This window comes from Chelonia mydas, chromosome 7 (genome assembly GCF_015237465.2).
Source record: "Chelonia mydas isolate rCheMyd1 chromosome 7, rCheMyd1.pri.v2, whole genome shotgun sequence".
Lineage (NCBI taxonomy): Eukaryota > Metazoa > Chordata > Testudines > Cheloniidae > Chelonia > Chelonia mydas.
This window is the reverse complement of record NC_057853.1, coordinates 42,716,886-42,734,347: the sequence shown is the minus strand read 5'-3', so window position 1 is coordinate 42,734,347 and position 17,462 is coordinate 42,716,886. Positions and strand designations below refer to the sequence as shown.

General features: G+C 43.1%; 1 protein-coding gene across 6 annotated transcripts in view; it reads left to right on the top strand.

Annotated features, from left to right (window-relative positions):
- The window catches only part of NISCH (nischarin), a 59,058-nt gene that overhangs the window by 18,474 nt on the left and 23,122 nt on the right, over positions 1-17,462 (top strand). For 5 of the 6 annotated variants that reach the window (XR_005226067.2, XR_005226068.2, XM_037903631.2 and 2 more), the window contains exons 5-8: positions 1,571-1,734; positions 3,717-3,812; positions 14,033-14,128; positions 14,777-14,929. Coding sequence is in view for 4 of the 6 variants with exons in the window: in XM_037903631.2 (XP_037759559.1) it covers positions 1,571-1,734; positions 3,717-3,812; positions 14,033-14,128; positions 14,777-14,929 (509 nt within the window). In the remaining 2 variants the exon portion in view is untranslated. The remainder of the gene's footprint in view (positions 1-1,570; positions 1,735-3,716; positions 3,813-14,032; positions 14,129-14,776; positions 14,930-17,462) is intronic. The other variant, XM_043552239.1, reaches the window with a different exon arrangement.

Genomic DNA, 17,462 nt, shown 5'->3' with positions numbered 1-17,462 from the left:
CAGAACTCTTATATGATGAGCCCAGGGTGCCCTCGTCAGGAAACTTTCATCAAACCTCTTGACATGGCATATTATTCCAACGCTTCCTCTTGCAACTTACACATAAGTTTTTTCCACATTAATTAATATTATTTTAGCATAAGCTGAATTAAAACTTAATTTGTTCACTGTACGTAAATTTATGGCTATTTTGTACTTCTAACTTAATAGTTTAGTTAACCTCATAATTATAATATCGTGAATGCATCCTAGTCAGCTTGTTAAAAGGCATTCTTTCCTGAGACTAGGAGACTGAATGCCTTTTCCATTAGTGTAGTGAGTTATGCTTATGCTGCTGATGGAGCTGGTCACTATTGCAGCAGAAGGGAACTTATGAAATTGTAAAACCGTTTCAAAGGGAGTATTAAGAAAATTGTGGAACTCTTTAAAATAATAGTTACAGGACAAAGTTGTATCCTGACTTGCAGTACGTGCCACCTCATTAGCATCAACGGAGTTGCTCTAGGTTTACACTGATGTACCAGTAGCAAAGCAGAACCTGGCATTAGTCTGTAACTTCAGCACTTAGGATGAGATTTCCAAAGTCCTCAGCAGCTGGCCTTCCTCTGCTCCCATTAAGGCAGGGTGGGGATGAGAATCATTGACTGAGTGCTTTTGGAAATCCCATCCATAATTTATAATGTTTATTATGAAAACTGATGCTTGTCCTGTTCCTAGTGTCTAATTGATGCATCTGAGTGAGAGGAGTAATGCTAACAATTCCAGATCAGTGTATTTGTAGTTTATTGGCTAGATAAAGGACAGAATTTTCAGGTGTTCATGAGGGCTGACAATCTGATGCTATTTCTTACTATTTGAAAACCAGTCCAAAATAAGGGTACTAGAGTGAGAAGGGATTGAATAAATGTTGATGGAAAATCAGGATAAGTGGAGATGCATGTTGTATTTCAGATAGTGGGAGTTCATTTTGACATTGTGAGTACAGTGAGAGCCTTAGACCTACCAGTATAGCCATTATAAATGTTTTCTATAATTCCCCATTGTATACAGCAAATGCTGTGAAGTTGGTAAATATTTTTTATTAAAAGGAACAACTGTTCTGCAAATGGAATGGTTAGTGTAAATTGTTAGGGAATTTATCTAAGGATAGCTTGGAGAAAGAGAGATCTTTTACATTAGATAAGTGGGCTTCAGTATGTCTGATCCTGGTCTGTTAAATGTAATGGGAGAATGCCTTTAACTCCATTAGGAGGTTTAGGCCTGTTGTGGCTGAAGGGCCTATTTTAAACAATTAGATTTTCTGATGCAAGAAGTCCATAGTTTTCTGTTCTTCAAATACTTGGTTAAAAAGGCAAAAAATGTGGATGTTGCTTCAGTACTTCAGTCAGAGCTAGGGTGTAAAGGGCAACCAGTTAAATCTCCAGCGTGAGACACCCACCATCACCACCGTAAATTCTCCTCTCTTGCCCCTTCCCCACAGCAGTGGTGGGCATCAGCTGTTTCTCCCTTTGGATGAAATCTTAAAATGTTATGACTTCATGTTTCACATCACTGTACTCTTGTTTTTCAGGAGAACAGTTACTAATGGCTGGAGAGGTCTTCAGCCTCAGACCATTGCAGTTATATGCTATCACTCAACAATTGCGGCAGGGGAAACCTACGTGCGCTAATGGAGATGCCAAAACTGATCTAGGTCATATTCTGGATTTCACATGTAGACTCAAATATTTAAAGGTAGAGTGTATTGATGTAAATAATGTAGACATTAGAAATTAATGGTGTGCTGTCAGTGTCACTTAATCCTTTGAAAGCATGGAAACACCAATATTAAGGCTGATTAGGTGGCCCAAAGTCTTCACTTTATTATGCCTAGAAGCAACAACACATAGCAGCTCATATTTTCCAGCATGACATGGCCTCCCCAGAGCCCCACTATAGGCACTTTGTACATAGACATACAACCATGTAATCTTTCTGAGCATTGGTTGGCCTTTGGGAACGCACATAACTCCGTGATACTGTCCATCTAATGTAGAATTTATAAAAACTTTGCACCCACCCCCACAACGTTCTCACTTCATTGTTTTATATCTGTAATTGTAAATAGTAACTGTTCCGTAGTTGAGAGTTGCAACTGAGTTTCCATTAAAGATCAATTTTAGCCCCTTGTAATCTTAACAATAAAAGCTCATATGGCACCTCAAAATTGGTAGGTTCAGTCTGGAGTCATGGCAGATTTTTCTTCTGCCAAATTTGAAGTGCATTGGAAAGGTTTTCATCAGTTCTGATGTACGAAAATTAGAGAGCTCATCAGAATTAAAAAGACAGATATTTTTTACTCTTTATAGCAAAAAGAGAACAGCTTCTCTGTCTTATCTGACTTCTGATTTAAATCTATCCAGTTGAACTTACAGTTTCTGAAGTCCAGCTGTAAAGATGACCTTTCAAGAATACTTAAAAGTTAAACCACTCGTTATGTTCTTGCATCCTTAATTAAATCTGAATCAATTTTTTTTATCTGGGATTAGAATAGTTACGGTGTCAAGGAGCAGTGGGGGAGTCCAGTTCCTTAATAGGCAAAAATGAACAGCTGGGGAGAATATGGAATTTCTGATGAATTCTTTTCATCAGAAGCTTTTGTGCTCTGTGGAAGCAAAGATGTATCTGCAGTTCCATTTCTATGGAACTTTCCATTTCCCAGCCTTGCAGCTCCAATGCTACAGAATTTACACAGTCTTAGAGAGAGAAACCTGTGTTCTTTGGCCCCAGTGGTGTTTTTTGAACCTGTAAGCTCTGATCGCTTGTGCCAGCTCCTTCAGAGCTTGTAAACCCCAGATGAGTCCAAGCAAGATATCCTGCAGACTTCTCAAATTCAGATGTTCATAGCAAGTGTTTCCGAACATTCTGTATTGGTACTAATATTATTTGAAGACAAGCAAATAAAACCAATTTGTAGTTTCTAGATTTGCACTTCAGTTTGCAGAAATCTAACAGAATACTCAATTTTTTCCAAGCTCTCAACTTGGAAATGCCTTGTCCTACTTGAAACTCTGGGATGGAAATATGCATAATTTTCTGATTTCATTTCAAGAAGAGAGCTTATTTTTAGTGAATGGGGGATTAGGGTGTAAATTAATTTAGAATGGAAAACTAGTTACCATCTTAATTATGAAGTCTTTGCCACAACTCCATGTGCTACAATGTATAAGCACAAGGTGGCAGCCTTAGGCCAGGTCTGCACTATAAACATACATAAACCTATGAGTGACGCAGTTCTCCCAGTATAGACAGCGCTATGTTGATGGGAGGGCTTCTTCCGTCGCCATAGCTACCGCCTCTCACCACAGCTACCGCCTCTCGCAGAGGTGGAATAACTATGCTGACGAGAGAAGCTCTCCTGTCGGCATAGTTGCATCTTCACTGAAGCACTGCAGCTGCAGTGTTTAAGTGTAGACCTGCCTTTAAGTTCAGCTCCTTGCTTTCTGTATGTTTGGCTTTTGCCTTGTAATTAATTTTGTCCTTCTGTTTTTTAAAATGCTAAATTGTGTTCAAGTGTCATTAACAGTGGAATCCTTCAACTTCTTTGCCTGTCATTTTAAAAGGTTCTCAGTTATTGTATTTATATGATTCAATCCCTGTAATTTACCACAGACACTGCAACAGACGTGTGTTGATTGGTTTTGTGTATTAATTCCGTCTTTAATCTTAACTACTAGGTAACTGGCACAGAGGGACCTTTTGGAACCAGCAACATTCAGGAGCATCTCTTGCCATTTGATTTGTCAATATTTAAATCTCTTCATCAGATTGAGGTATGGTTGAGATACTGTTTGCTCAGTAACTTTCTAATGGCTATTCAAAAGCAGAGTCTAGCAATACCAATATTGCAGTGTATTGCTTAATATTGGTGAGCTATCATTTACTTTGGCTTGGCACTAGAAATAATTACAATGTTTTATATTTCTTTATTGTTAATAAGTGAGACAAATACCACTTCCTCTAGTCTGGAAAAAATGGATGCCAGACTAGATATTTAGAACAGCTGATTTTGTACTTCCCCCTAAAGAGCAAGATTCCTAATAGAATAACAGTAGAACTTTGTTTTAGATACAAAAATCAAAACCAGAGTAGTGGTGATCTCCCTCCTTCTTAGAAAAGATCTAATAACAAAAAGTTTTAGCAAGGTCTCATTACTAAAACATCTTTACTTGTTGAAATACCAAATGTTTACAAATATACCATGAAATAAAATGTTTTCCCACCGTGCACTTTGCGGTGCAGTACTTTTGTTTGTTAGCTTACTTGTTAATTGGCAAAATTTATTTATTTACAATTGGTCTGATATTCATTAGTGGAACTTAGCAAGTTTCTGATAGAACTTCAGTCATTCATTTAATGTATTACATCGTAGCTTGCTTACCAGACTGAATATTTACATATTATGGAGACCTGCCAATGTCTGTACCTTGTTCGGAGATGTAAAGGAATAGTAAACTTCCATTTTGGGAGTACATTAAATGTTAAAAATGAAAGGACTCTCATGCAAATGCATCAAAGAAGGCATTGAATCAGCTAGAAGAACTCCAATCAATCAATATAGATTCCAAGGCCAGAAGGGATCACTGTGGTAATATAGTTTGACTTCCTGTATGACACAGCCCATAGAACTCTCCCAAAATAATTCCTGGAACCTATCTTTTAGAACAACAGCCAATCTTGATTTTAAAATGGTCAGTGATGGAGAATCCACGACAACCCTGTGTAAATTGTTCCAGTGGTTGATTAATCTCACCGTTAAAAATTTACACCTTATTTGCACTCTGACTTTGTCTAGCTTCAGCATTAATTATCAAATGTTTGTTTCCCATATAGGTACTTATCTGTAATCAAGTCACCATTTAACCTTCTCTTTGTTAAACTTAGATTGAGCTCCTTGCGTTTGTCACTGTAAGGCAGATTTTGTTGTCCTTGAATCATTGTGGCTCTTTTTTGAACCCTCTCAAATTTAACAACATCCTTCTTGAATTGTGCGTGCCAGAGCGGGACATACTATTCCAACAGCAGTCACACGAGTCCCAAATACAGAGGTAAAATAACCTCTTTACTCCTACTTGATATTCCCCTGTTTATGTATCCCAGGGACACATTAGCTCTTGGGGCCACACCATTACACTGGAAGGTCTTGTTCAGCTGATTATCCACAGCAACCCCCAAATCTTTTTCAGAGTCATTGCTTCCCAGGATAGAATCCCCCATCATGTAAGTATGGCCTATGTTCTTTGTTCCCAAATGTATCTATTTACATTTAGCTGTATTAAAACACACATTGTTTGCTGGTACCCAGTTTCAGAGCAGTTTGGATCACTTGATAATCAGTGACCGGTCCTCTTCATTATTTGCTGCTCCATCACTTCATTAGTGATGATTTTGTTTTCTTCCAGGTCATTAATAAAAACGTTAAACAGCATAGGGCCAAGAACTGATCCTTGCAGGATCCTACTAGAAACACACCCCTCGATGAGTCTCCATTTACAGTTACATTTTGATATCTATCAATTAGCCAGCTGGTAATCCATTTATTGTGTGCCATGTTCCATTTTATAGAGACAAGGTGCGGAGTAAGAGAGGAGCTCTGTGTAAGCTTGAAAGCTTGTTTCTTTCACCAACAGAAGTTGGTCCAATAAAAGATGTTATATCACCCATCTCGCATCTCTTTGTATTCCTGGGACCAACATGGCTACAACAACACTGTAGACAATAATGCTAATTTTCTATCATTCTTATTTCTTAATCAAAATGTCATGTAGTATCAAGTCAAATGCCTCACGGAAGTCTGAATATATTACATCAACAAGATTACCTTTATCAACCAAATGTGTAATCTTATTAAAAAAAACATGTTAGTTTGTAAGGATCTCTTTTGTATATATCCATGTTGATTTGCATTATTTACATTACCCTCTTTTAATTCTTTATTAATCGAGTCCCTTATCAGCTGCTCCATTATTTTGCCCAGAACTGATGTCAGGCTGACAGGCCTATAATTACCCAGGTCATTCTGCTTACCCTCTTTAAAAATGGACACTTTTCTCTAGCTTTCTCCCAGTCTTCTGGAACTTCCCCAGTGTTCCAAGACTTACTGAAAATCAACATTAACAATTCAGTGAACTCATCAGCAAGCTCGTTTAAAACTCTTTGATGCAAGTTATCTGGACCTACAGATTTTAAAAAGTCTAACTTTAATAGCTTCTGTTTAACCTTATCACCATATGATGAGGTTACGGAGTGGTGCACTGTGGGTAGCGATCCCACAGTTCCCGCAGTCTCCGCTGCCCATTGGAATTCTAGGTTAAGCTCCCAATGCCTGATGGGGCAAAACGTTGTCGCGGGTGGTTTTGGGTACATGTTGTCAGTCACCCCTCTCTCCGTGAAAGCAACGGCAGACAATCGTTTCACGCCTTTTTTCCGTGCAGACGCCATACCACGGCAAGCATGAAGCCCGCTCAGCTCACCGCTGCTGTTGTGTCCTGGGTATTGCCGTCAGCAGACGGTGCAGTAGGACTGCTAACCGTCATCATCCACTGTAACTCTGCTCTTCTGCTCTTGTAAATGAGCTCAATCTCAATAGCAAATTTCTCCCTGTTGTCGTCATCCTCCGCTTCCGCTGCAACTCTGCTCTTCTGGTGCCATGAATCCACCTCGCGGGTCCTCTCGTCATTCTGTATAAATATCTATTCTCGTGGCATCCGTCGCCATCCACCACTTCCGCTGCAACTCTGCTCTTCTGCAGACACCATACCACGGCAAGCATGGAGCCCGCTCAGCTCACCACTGCTGTTGTGAGCGTTGTAAACACCTCGCGCATTATCCTGCAGTATGTACAGAACCTGCAAAAGCAGGCGAGGAGGCGACGACAGTGCGATCACGATAGTGATGAGGACATGGACACAGACTTCTCTCAAAGAACGGGCCCTGGCAATTTGGACATCATGGTGGTAAAGGGACAGGTTCCTGCCGTGGAACGCTGATTCTGGGCCCGGGAAACGAGCACAGACTGGTGGGACTGCATAGTGTTGCAGGTCTGGGATGATTCCCAGTGGCTGCGAAACTTTCGCATGCGTAAGGGCACTTTCATGGAACTTTGACTTGCTTTCCCCTGCCCTGAAGCACAAGAATACCAGGATGAAAGCAGCTCCCACTGTTCACAAGCAAGTAGTGATAGCCCTCTGGAAGCTTGCAATGCCAGACAGTCAGTCGGGAATCAATTTGGAGTGGGTAAATCTACTGTGGGGGCTGCTGTGATCCAAGTAGCCAACGCAATCACTGAGCTGCTGCTATCAAGGGTAGTGACTCTGGGAAATGTGCAGGTCATAGTGGATGACTTTGCTGCAATGGGGTTCCCTAACTGTGGTGGGGCGATAGACGGAACACACATCCCTATCTTTGGACTGGAGCACCTTGGCAGCCAGTACGTAAACTGCAAGGGGTGCTTTTCAATGGTGCTGCAAGCACTGGTGGATCACAAGGGATGTTTCACCGACATCAATGTGGGATGGCCGGGAAAGGTGCATGATGCTAGCATCTTCAGGAACTCTGGTCTGTTTTAACAGCTGCAGGAAGGAACTTACTTCCCAAACCAGAAAATAACCGTTGGGGATATTGAAATGCCTATAGTTATCGTTGGGGACCCAGCCTACCCCTTAATGCTATGGCTTCATGAAGCCCAACACAAGCACCCCGGATAGTAATCAGGAGCTGTTCAAGTATAGGCTGAGCAAGTGCAGAATGGTGGTAGAATGTTCATTTGGATGTTTGAAAGCTCGCTGGCGCAGTTTACTGACAGGTTAGACCTCAGCGAAACTAATATTCCCATTGTTATTGCTGCTTGCTGTGTGTTCCACAATATCTGTGAGAGTAAGGGGGAGACGTTTATGGCAGGGTGGGAGGTTGAGGCAAATCGCCTGGCGGCCAATTACGAGCAGCCAGACACAAGGGTGATTAGAAGAGCACAGCTGGGCGCCCTGTGCATCAGAGAAGCTTTAAAAGCCAGTTTCATGACTGGCCAGGCTACAGTGTGACAGTTCTGTTTGTTTCTCCTTGATGAAAACCCGCCCCCTAGGTTGACGCTACTTCCCTGTAAGCCAACCGACCTCCCCCCTTTGATCATCACTTTCAGAGGCAATAAAGTCATTATTGTTTCAAAATCATGCATTCTTTATTAATTCATCACACAAATAGGGGGAAAACTCGCAAGATAGCCTGGGAAGGGTGGGTGAGAAGGGAAGCATCCGATTGGGTGGTGGAGGAGGGAAGGACAAGGCTGCACTACAGTTCAAAACTTATTGAATGCCAGCCGTCTGTTGCTTGGGCAATCCTCTTGGGTGGAGTGGCTGAGTGCCCGTAGCCTCTCCCCCCTGCGTTCTTGGGCGTCTGGGTGAGGAGGATATGGAACTTGGGGAGGAGGGCAGGCGGTTATACAGGGGCTGCAGCGGCAGTGTGTGCTCCTGCTGCCTTTCCTGCAGCTCCACCAGACGCCTGAGCATGTCAGTTTGCTCCCCCATTAGCCTCAGCATTGCATCCTCCTCCTCTCATCGTGCTCCTCCTTCTTGTCCTCACGTTCCATTTCCTGCTTTCCTGGACTCTGCCATTGTTTGCCTTCACGCATTCTGCTGAGCTCTTTCAGTGCGGGAGGACTACATGAGCTCTGAGAACATGTCATCGCGAGTATGTTTTCTGCGCTAGCCTCTGGGATGGAGATAATAGGGGGAGTGTGGAAACATTTGTAGCTGCAGGAGGAAAAAAGGGAGAGTAGTATTTAAAAAGATACATTTTAGAGAACAAAGGGAAGACTTTCACACTGAATCAAGCAATTCACGTTACATAGCACATGTGCTTTTGGTACAAGGTCGCATTTTGCCTCTTATATTGAGTGCCTGCCGGTTTGGTGTGAGACATCACACAGGCTCGGCTGGGCAACAGAATTCGGCTTCACCCCCTCACCGTCTTCCCCCCTTCCCCCCACTGCGTGGCTAGTACTAGGGAAGATCCGTGTCAGCCAAATGCGAACAGCTCAGCATGAACGGGCCTCCCCCCACTGCGTGGCAAACAGCGGGGATGATTTCTTTTCAGGCAAAGGCAAACAGCCCAGAAGGAACGGACACCTCTGAATGTCCCCTTGGCGTGGTAAGGTGTCCTACCATGGAGGACGGAATAAGGCTGACCTCCCCAGAAACCTTCTGCAAAGGCTTTTAGAGTACCTCCAGGAGAGCTTCATGAAGATGTCCCTGGAGGATTTCCGCTCCATCCCCAGACATGTTAACAGACTTTTCCAGTAGATATACTGGCCGTGAATGCATCCCAAGTTTTCAGGGCAAATTACTCATTAAACACGCTTGCTTTTAAACCCTGTATTGTATTTTACAAAGGTACACTCACCAGAGGTGCCTTCTCCGGCTTCATGGTCCGGAAGCCTGGGTTGGGATGGTATTGGCTCCAGGGTGATGAACAGTTCCTGACTGCCGGTGGGAAGAGATTCTCCGCTTGCCTGCTCTGTGTCCCTGTTGTAGCCTCTGTCCATCATGCCCTTGGAGATTTTGGCATATGTATTGGCATTTTGTCTTTCGGAACGGAGTTCTGCCTGCAAGGATCCTTCTCCCTATACAGCGATCAGATCCAGTACCTCCCGTTTGGTCCATGCTGGAGCTCTTTTGCGATTCTGGGACTGCATGGTCACCTGTGCTGATCAGCTTGCCACACTGACCAAAGAGAAAATGAAGTTCAAAAGTTCCCGGGTCTTTTCCTGGCTACCTGGTCAGTGCATCTGAGTTGAGTGCTGTCCAGAGCGATCACAATGGAGCACTCTGGGATAGCTCCCGGAGGCCAATACCTTCGAATTGCATCCACACTACCCCAAACTCGATCCAGCGAGGTAGATTTTAGTGCTAAAGCCCTCGCCAGGGAGGAGTACAAAAATAGATTTTAAGAGCCCTTTAAGTCGACAAAACAGGCTTGGTCGTGTGGACGGGCGCAGGGTTAAATCCACCTAACGCTGCTAAATTCGACCTAAACTCATAGTGTAGACCAGGGCTTAGAGTAACATCTTTTGTCTTGGCTTTGGGAAGGCAGCACACTGTCCTGTTGTCCACCTGTGCCTTGCAGAATGTTCTTTAATTCTTCCAAGTATTGAATCTACAACAAGGATTGCCTGTGTTCCTTGGACAGTTGGAGAACTTTTTGCGGGCAAGCTTGATTTTCTTACAGTTTGGGCCCAACTGCCATCCGCATGTGTATCCCATACATCTTTCTGTTCCCTTGGACCTCCAGGATCTTGAGAGGTATGTTCTATAGTTCTCATGTTAAGGACCTGGTATCAATTTGAAATGTCTAGCTATGTGGAATTCTTCCCGGTCATCTTCTCTCTAGCGGCCACAGCCTGCCCATCCTTATCTGTCTCCAGCTATGTAGAATGCTGCTTTGACCTCTTGCCTCTGGTGGTTATGAGCCACCAGACTTCCTATGACTTCCTCTCTCTCTGATTCCTCAGAGGTCAGCTACATGATCATGATGATCCCTTCTGGCCTTCAAGTCTCTGAGTCTAGGCCAGTGCCATTTTTCCTTGGTGTTTCCCAAACCTGGCTGTCTCCTCAACTTCTCTGATTCTCAATAGCATCTCAACCCTCCAATCCTAGAATCTTTTCCTCCAGCACAGTCACCAACTTGCACTTCATGCACAGGAAATCCCTTCTGTCTTCAGGCAGAAAAGAGAATACATCCGTTGCAGGTCACCACCATTGTTCCATCACTGGCCATCTTAATATCACAAATAGTGCTGAACCTGGAAAAAAAAACTTGCTCTGAAACCACCCCTGTTAGTTGCCTCTATTGGTTGGACCCTTACCATCTTTGACAAGGCAGTGATCAAAGTTCCAAAGCCGAGAGCCTTGTAGCCTTTAGCAAGGCATCTTGCTTACTCAGGGCCCCATGGCTCTGCTATGCAGCCCATACAGAGAGAACAAACAGTCATAGAATCATAGAATATCAGGGTTGGAAGGGACCTCAGGAGGTTACCTAGTCCAACCCCCTGCTCAAAGCAAGACCAGTCCCCAGCTAAATCATCCAGCCAGGGCTTTGTCAAGCCTGACCTTAAAAACTTCTAAGGAAGCAGATTCCACCACCTCCCTTGGTAACGCATTCCAGTGTTTTACCACCCTCCTAGTGAAAAAGTTTTTCCTAATATCCAACCTAAACCACCCCCACTACAACTTGAGACCATTACTCCTTGTTCTGTCATCTGGTACCACTGGGAACAGTCTAGATCCATCCTCTTTGGAACCCCCTTTTCAGGTAGTTGAAAGCAGCTATCAAATCCCCCCTCATTCTTCTCTTCTGCAGACTAAACAATCCCAGTTCCCTCAGCCTCTCCTCATAAGTCATGTGTTCCAGTCCCCTAATCATTTTTGTTGCCCTCCGCTGGACATTTTCCAATTTTTCCACATCCTTCTTGTAGTGTGGGGCCCAAAACTGGACACAGTGCTCCAGATGAGGCCTCACCAATGTCGAATAGAGGGGAACGATCACGTCCCTCGATCTGCTGGCAATGCCCCTACTTCTACATCCCAAAATGCCATTGGCCTTCTTGGCAACAAGGGCACACTGTTGACTCATATCCAGCTTCTTCTCCACTATAACCCCTAGGTCCTTTTCTGCAGAACTGTTGCCTAGCCATTCCGTCCCTAGTCTGTAGCAGTGCATGGGATTCTTCCATCCTAAGTGCAGGACTCTGCCCTTGTCCTTGTTGAATCTCATCAGATTTCTTTTGGCCCAATCCTCTAATTTGTCTAGGGCCCTCTGTATCCTATCCCTACCCTCCAGCGTATCTACCTCTCCTCCCAGTTTAGTGTCATCTGCAAACTTGCTGAGGGTGCAATCCACACCATCCTCCAGATCATTTATGAAGATATTGAACAAAACCGGCCCCAGGACCGACCCTTGGGGCACTCCACTTGATACCAGCTGCCAACTAGACATGGAGCCATTGATCACTACCTGTTGAGCCCGACAATCTAGCCAGCTTTTTATCCACCTTATAGTCCATTCATGCAGCCCATACTTCTTTAACTTGCCGGCAAGAATACTGTGGGATACTGTGTCAAAAGCTTTGCTAAAGTCAAGGAACAACATGTCCACTGCTTTCCGCTCATCCAGAGCCAATTATCTCGTCATGGAAGGCCATTAGGTTAGTCAGGCATGACTTGCCCTTGGTGAATCTATGCTGACTGTTCCTGCTCACTTTTCTCTCCTCTGAGTGCTTCAGAATTGATTCCTTGAGGACCTGCTCCATGATTTTTCCAGGGACTGAGGTGAGGCTGACTAGCGTGTAGTTCCCAGGATCCTCCTTCTTCCCTTTTTTGAAGTTGGGCACTACATTAGCCTTTCCAGTTGTCCGGGACCTCCCCCGATCGCCATGAGTTTTCAAAGATAATGGCCAATGGCTCTGCAATCACATCCGCCAATTCCTTTAGCACTCTCGGATGCAGTGCATCCGGCCCCATGGACTTCTGCTCGTCCAGCTTTTCCAAATAGTCCCGAACCACTTCTTTCTCCACAGAGGGCTGGTCACCTCCTCCCCATGCTGTGCTGATCAGTGCAGCAGTCTCGGAGCTGACCTTGTTCGTGAAGACAGAGGCAAAAAAAGCATTGAGTACATTAGCTTTTTCCAAATCCTCTGTCACTAGATTGCCTCCCTCATTCAGTAAGGGGTCCACACTTTCCTTGACTTTCTTCTTGTTGCTAACATACCTGAAGAAACCCTTCTTGTTACTCTTAACATCTCTTGCTAGCTAAACAACCCACAGATGGACCAAATGCTCCACTCACTGGGTCCCGCTACTTTCAAGCACACAGTCTGCAGCTACTCCCTCCACAACTCCTGTTAGTGGCCTCTGTTTGTGGCATTTATTTAATAAAGATTTTTTTAATTAAAATTATCATGTGGGAAGGAAATATATCAGTAACTCGTTGAGGGGATCTAAAAGGCTTCACCAGCTAAAATGCTTCGTTTTCTGGATAGGGGCAGATCACTTTCTAAAAAAAGAACATGGAAAAGGAAAAATAATTTAACATGAGGGGTTTTATAACTTGAATGTTCATGCAAAGTACTGAATTGACTAGCTCTGGATTGACATCCTCTTTACAATAATAATGCAGACTTTCCCATCAGAGTATCAGCTCTGTCCTGGAAGAACTCCACTTCTAAGGACGAGAGGAACTCAGTTTCTATACCCATTCAAGCTTCTCTCTTTGATACTGCCCACAAGGGTGCCATTTGTGGTGGTAGTCGTGCGATGTAGGCTTTTGTCTACTAGGAATTAACTGGACTGAGGCTGCTAAGCACCTCAGATGGCAATGTCCTTCAGCCACTTCCAAAGAGGGGCTGGCTGGAACCTAATGACCTCCAAGTAAAAGGCTCAGTATCCTTTAAATTTGTCATATGTAATAAAGTCTCTGGGAAATTTTGCATTCAGCCTAGTCTCCCACTTCTTATGACACTTACTTTTTTTAAAATGTGGGGAATGCGCAAGGATTGTTAGTATGATCAAGTATCTGCTGCTGTAAATGTAGTTAAACTTACTTGCAAGAGTCCTTTCCATTTGGTAAGAGTGAAGTATTATGTCCAGTTGCCTGGGTGGCTTCAGCATGATGAGAATTTTTACTTGTGCTGGGCAACTTTGTTGAAAGAGCTTTTTGAATTTTGCTGCTTTGGGGTTGTCCCACTGATTTCATTGTTGCTTTGCTTTGGCTTGACCAACTTCTGGTGCAATAGATTGGATCAGCTCCTGCTTGGTCCTATTTCTTATTTATATTCTTATGGAAAAGAGATTTTAGAGGAACACTGTATATGCTCTCTGTTGCTACAGTTGAACACCTGGTATACTAGCTATCACCAGTATCCTCCTTACTTAATTATTATGTTTGTTCTAATATTCATGTACTTGTGATTTATTTTGTAAAGGTGTATTTTCCCTTTAAATAGATAAATCACTGTGGTGCAAATCGCATTAAAGGGCTGACATCATCAAAGCACACTTTAACCACGATGAGTGTTCGGTTTTCAGCAACCTCAATGAAAGTAAGTGCAATTTCCCAAGGCTGGCAATTGTTTAAAACATGTCCAAAAGTATTACAATTGCAGGAGTGTTTATCTGAAGTCATGTCTTGCTGTGTCAAGTGTTACTATTAAAGCCATATGACTGAAGGGTCCTATATTATCTTGAGAGGTAATGTCATTTTTATAAATCGGAAGGAAATGTTTATTATCTGTGTACCAACTCTTTAACCGCTGTCTTTACAAATGAAACGTTGACAGATTTTAAAATATCTTTATCAGAGCACAAGGGAACTATAGTTATTAATCCATAATACTATACTTATTTCTTCAGTTTCCTGCACTCTAATTGGCTGAAGGGTGTCTGGTATTCATGACAACTGTAGTTATTTCTCAATAATCGTAGTGTTCAAGCAGATTCTCTGCTTGGATGGATTGGCTACTGCTGTCAGAACTCCCCATCCATATGCCCAAAATAAGCATAGTTCTTGTAGTTTCAAACCTGTCAGTCCAGATATTAAATTCTATTAAATTTAATCTGAATGAGTTATTTTAACATTTGCAAAGGTTCCTTATTGAACTGTTGCAAGACTTGTTTTGAGAACTATTAGTTTTCCCCAAAGGCATAGTTGTAGTGTTTTAATAATGTTCTTTAATGTCTGTCTTAAACAGGAAATTCTAGTGCCTGAGGCCTCTGAATTTGACCAATGGGAGCCAGAGGGTACCCTTTCAAGTTTTCCTGTGACCGCGGTTATCCCAACGTGGAAGACTTTAACAACTTTAGATATGAGTCACAATCGCATATCTCAGATTGATGATTCAGTGGTAAGACCTCACGGAGCTTAGTCTTCAAGACATTTTCTTGTTTGGAAAAAATGCACGGCGAGCATGCTGTGGAACAATCTAGATAGCCAGCAGGGCTTTAAATTTACATCGGAAGCTTCCATTTGTCTAAAGGATTTCCATTTGCACTCACATTTTGCTTTTAACTTAAATTGTACATTGACCATCTAAATCATAGAAAAAGCAATATTTTTTGGAAGCAACTTAAGCAGTGAAATTGCAGGTTTGTTTAACTTCAGTAGTTTCTGCCCTCAGGCAAAGCAAGGGCAGCAGCAAATGCAGCGTCTGTATGCAGCATTTTGTGTATATGATTGTTGAATTACAGGAATGCTGTAGATCTTCTGAAAATTTTATGCTTCAAACTAGTTTTATTCTTAACCCAGTTATATAAAACAAAATCCGGTTCTGGGATAGAACTTACTGTATGTTACAGACCTTTACTTATTGGTGTTTAAAGGCAGCCTTGAACCCCACCAGTTAGAGTAGCACAGTTGACAATGACTCACTATGAAAAGTCTTCCAAACATAAAAACCACATCCTAAGTATTCAGTCAAGACATTACTTCCTTTGTTTTCCTTTCCATGCTGCTTCTGCAGTTCCCAAATTAAAGATAATTAAGTAAACTATGGGTTTTTTTTATAGCTGTCACTGCTATGTCTGTGTGCCTCACAAACACATTTTTCCTCACAACCAATGTGTGAGACAGGGAAGTAGTTATCCTCATAACTCAGATGGGGAACTGGAACACAGATTAAGTGACTTGTCCAAGGTCATGAAGTCTGTGACATAGGCAGAAAAGAATCTGGATCTCCTAGATCCAAGTCCAGGGCCTTAACCACAATGCATTTCTTCCTCCCTTCAGTGTTTGCAAAGACTGATCTTTAGGGAGATCAAAACCAAAACAAGGATATAATGCAGGCAGTATAACATCAAGTCTCTGAATGAGACAGACTTTAATTCTGCAATATGAATGAGTTTGAAGGTAAGGGTATATATGGGATCTAGAGTTTATAGTGGCCCTATAAATGCTTCCTTGAGGTATTAAGTTGGTGCATGAATTGTAGACATAGACTATTAGGGTTAGAAGAGACCTCAGGAGGTCATCTAGTCCAATCCCCTGCTCAAAGCAGGTACAATACCAACTAAACCATCCCAGCCAAGGCTTTGTCAAGCTGGGCCTGAAAAACCTCTAAGATGGAGATTCCACCATCTTCCTAGGTAACCCATTCCAGTGCTTCGCCAACCTCCTAGTGAAAGAGTATTTCCTAGTATCCAACCTAGACCTCCCCCACTACAACTTGAGACCATTGTTTCTTGTTCTGTCTTCTGCCACCACTGAGAACAGCCTAGCTCCATCCTCTTTGGAACCCCCTCTTCAGGTAGTTGAAGGCTGCTATCAAATCTCCCCTCACTCTTCTCTTCTGCAGACTAAATAACCCCAGTTCCCTCAGCCTCTCCTCACAAGTCATGTGCCCCACCCCCCTAATCATTTTCGTTGCCCTCCATTGGACTCTCTAATTTGTCCACATCCCTTCTGTAGTGGGGGGATCAAAACTGGACACAATACTCCAGATGTGGCCTCACCAGTGCCAAATAGAGGGAAATAATCACTTCCCTTGATCTGCTGGCAGTGCTCCTACTAATACAACCAATATGCCATTGGCCTTCTTGGCAACAAGGGCACACTGCTGACTCATATCCAGCTTCTCATCCACTGTAGTCCCCAGGTCCTTTTCTGTAGAACTGCCACTTAGCCAGTCAGTCCCCAGCCTTTAGCGGTGCATGGGACTCTTCCTTCCAAAGTGAAGGACTCTGCACTTGTCCTTGTTGAACCTCATCAGATTTCTTTTGGCCCAATCCTCCAATTTGTCTAGGTCACTCTGGACCCTATCCCTACCCTCCAGCATATCTACTTCTCCCCCCAGTTTAGTGTCATCTGCGAACTTGCTGAGAGTGCAATTAATCCCATCATCCAGATCATTGATAAAGAAGTTGAACAAAACTGGCCCCAGGACTGACCCCTGGGGCACTCCGCTTGCTACCGGCTGCCATCTAGACATTGAGCTGTTGATCACTACCTGTTGATCCCAACAATCTAGCCAGCTTTCTATCCACCTTATAGTCCATTCATCTAATCATACTTTTTTAACTTGCTGGCAAGAATACTGTGGGAGACTGTATCAAAAGCTTTGCTAAAGTCAAGATATATCACATCATCCGCTTTCCCCATATCCACAGAGTCAGTTATCACATCATAGAAGGCAATCAGGTTCGTCAGGCATGACTTGCCCTTGGTGAATCCACGTTGACTGTTCCTGATCACCTTCCTCTCCTCCAAGTGCTTCAAAATGGATTCCTTGAGCACCTGCTCCATGATTTTGCCGGGGACTGAAGTGAGGCTGACGGTTGTGTGTAGTTTCCCATGTTCTCTTTCTTCCCTTTTTAAAATATGGGCATTATACTTGCCTTTTTCCAATAGTCCGGGACCTCCCTGGATCGCCATGAATTTTCAAA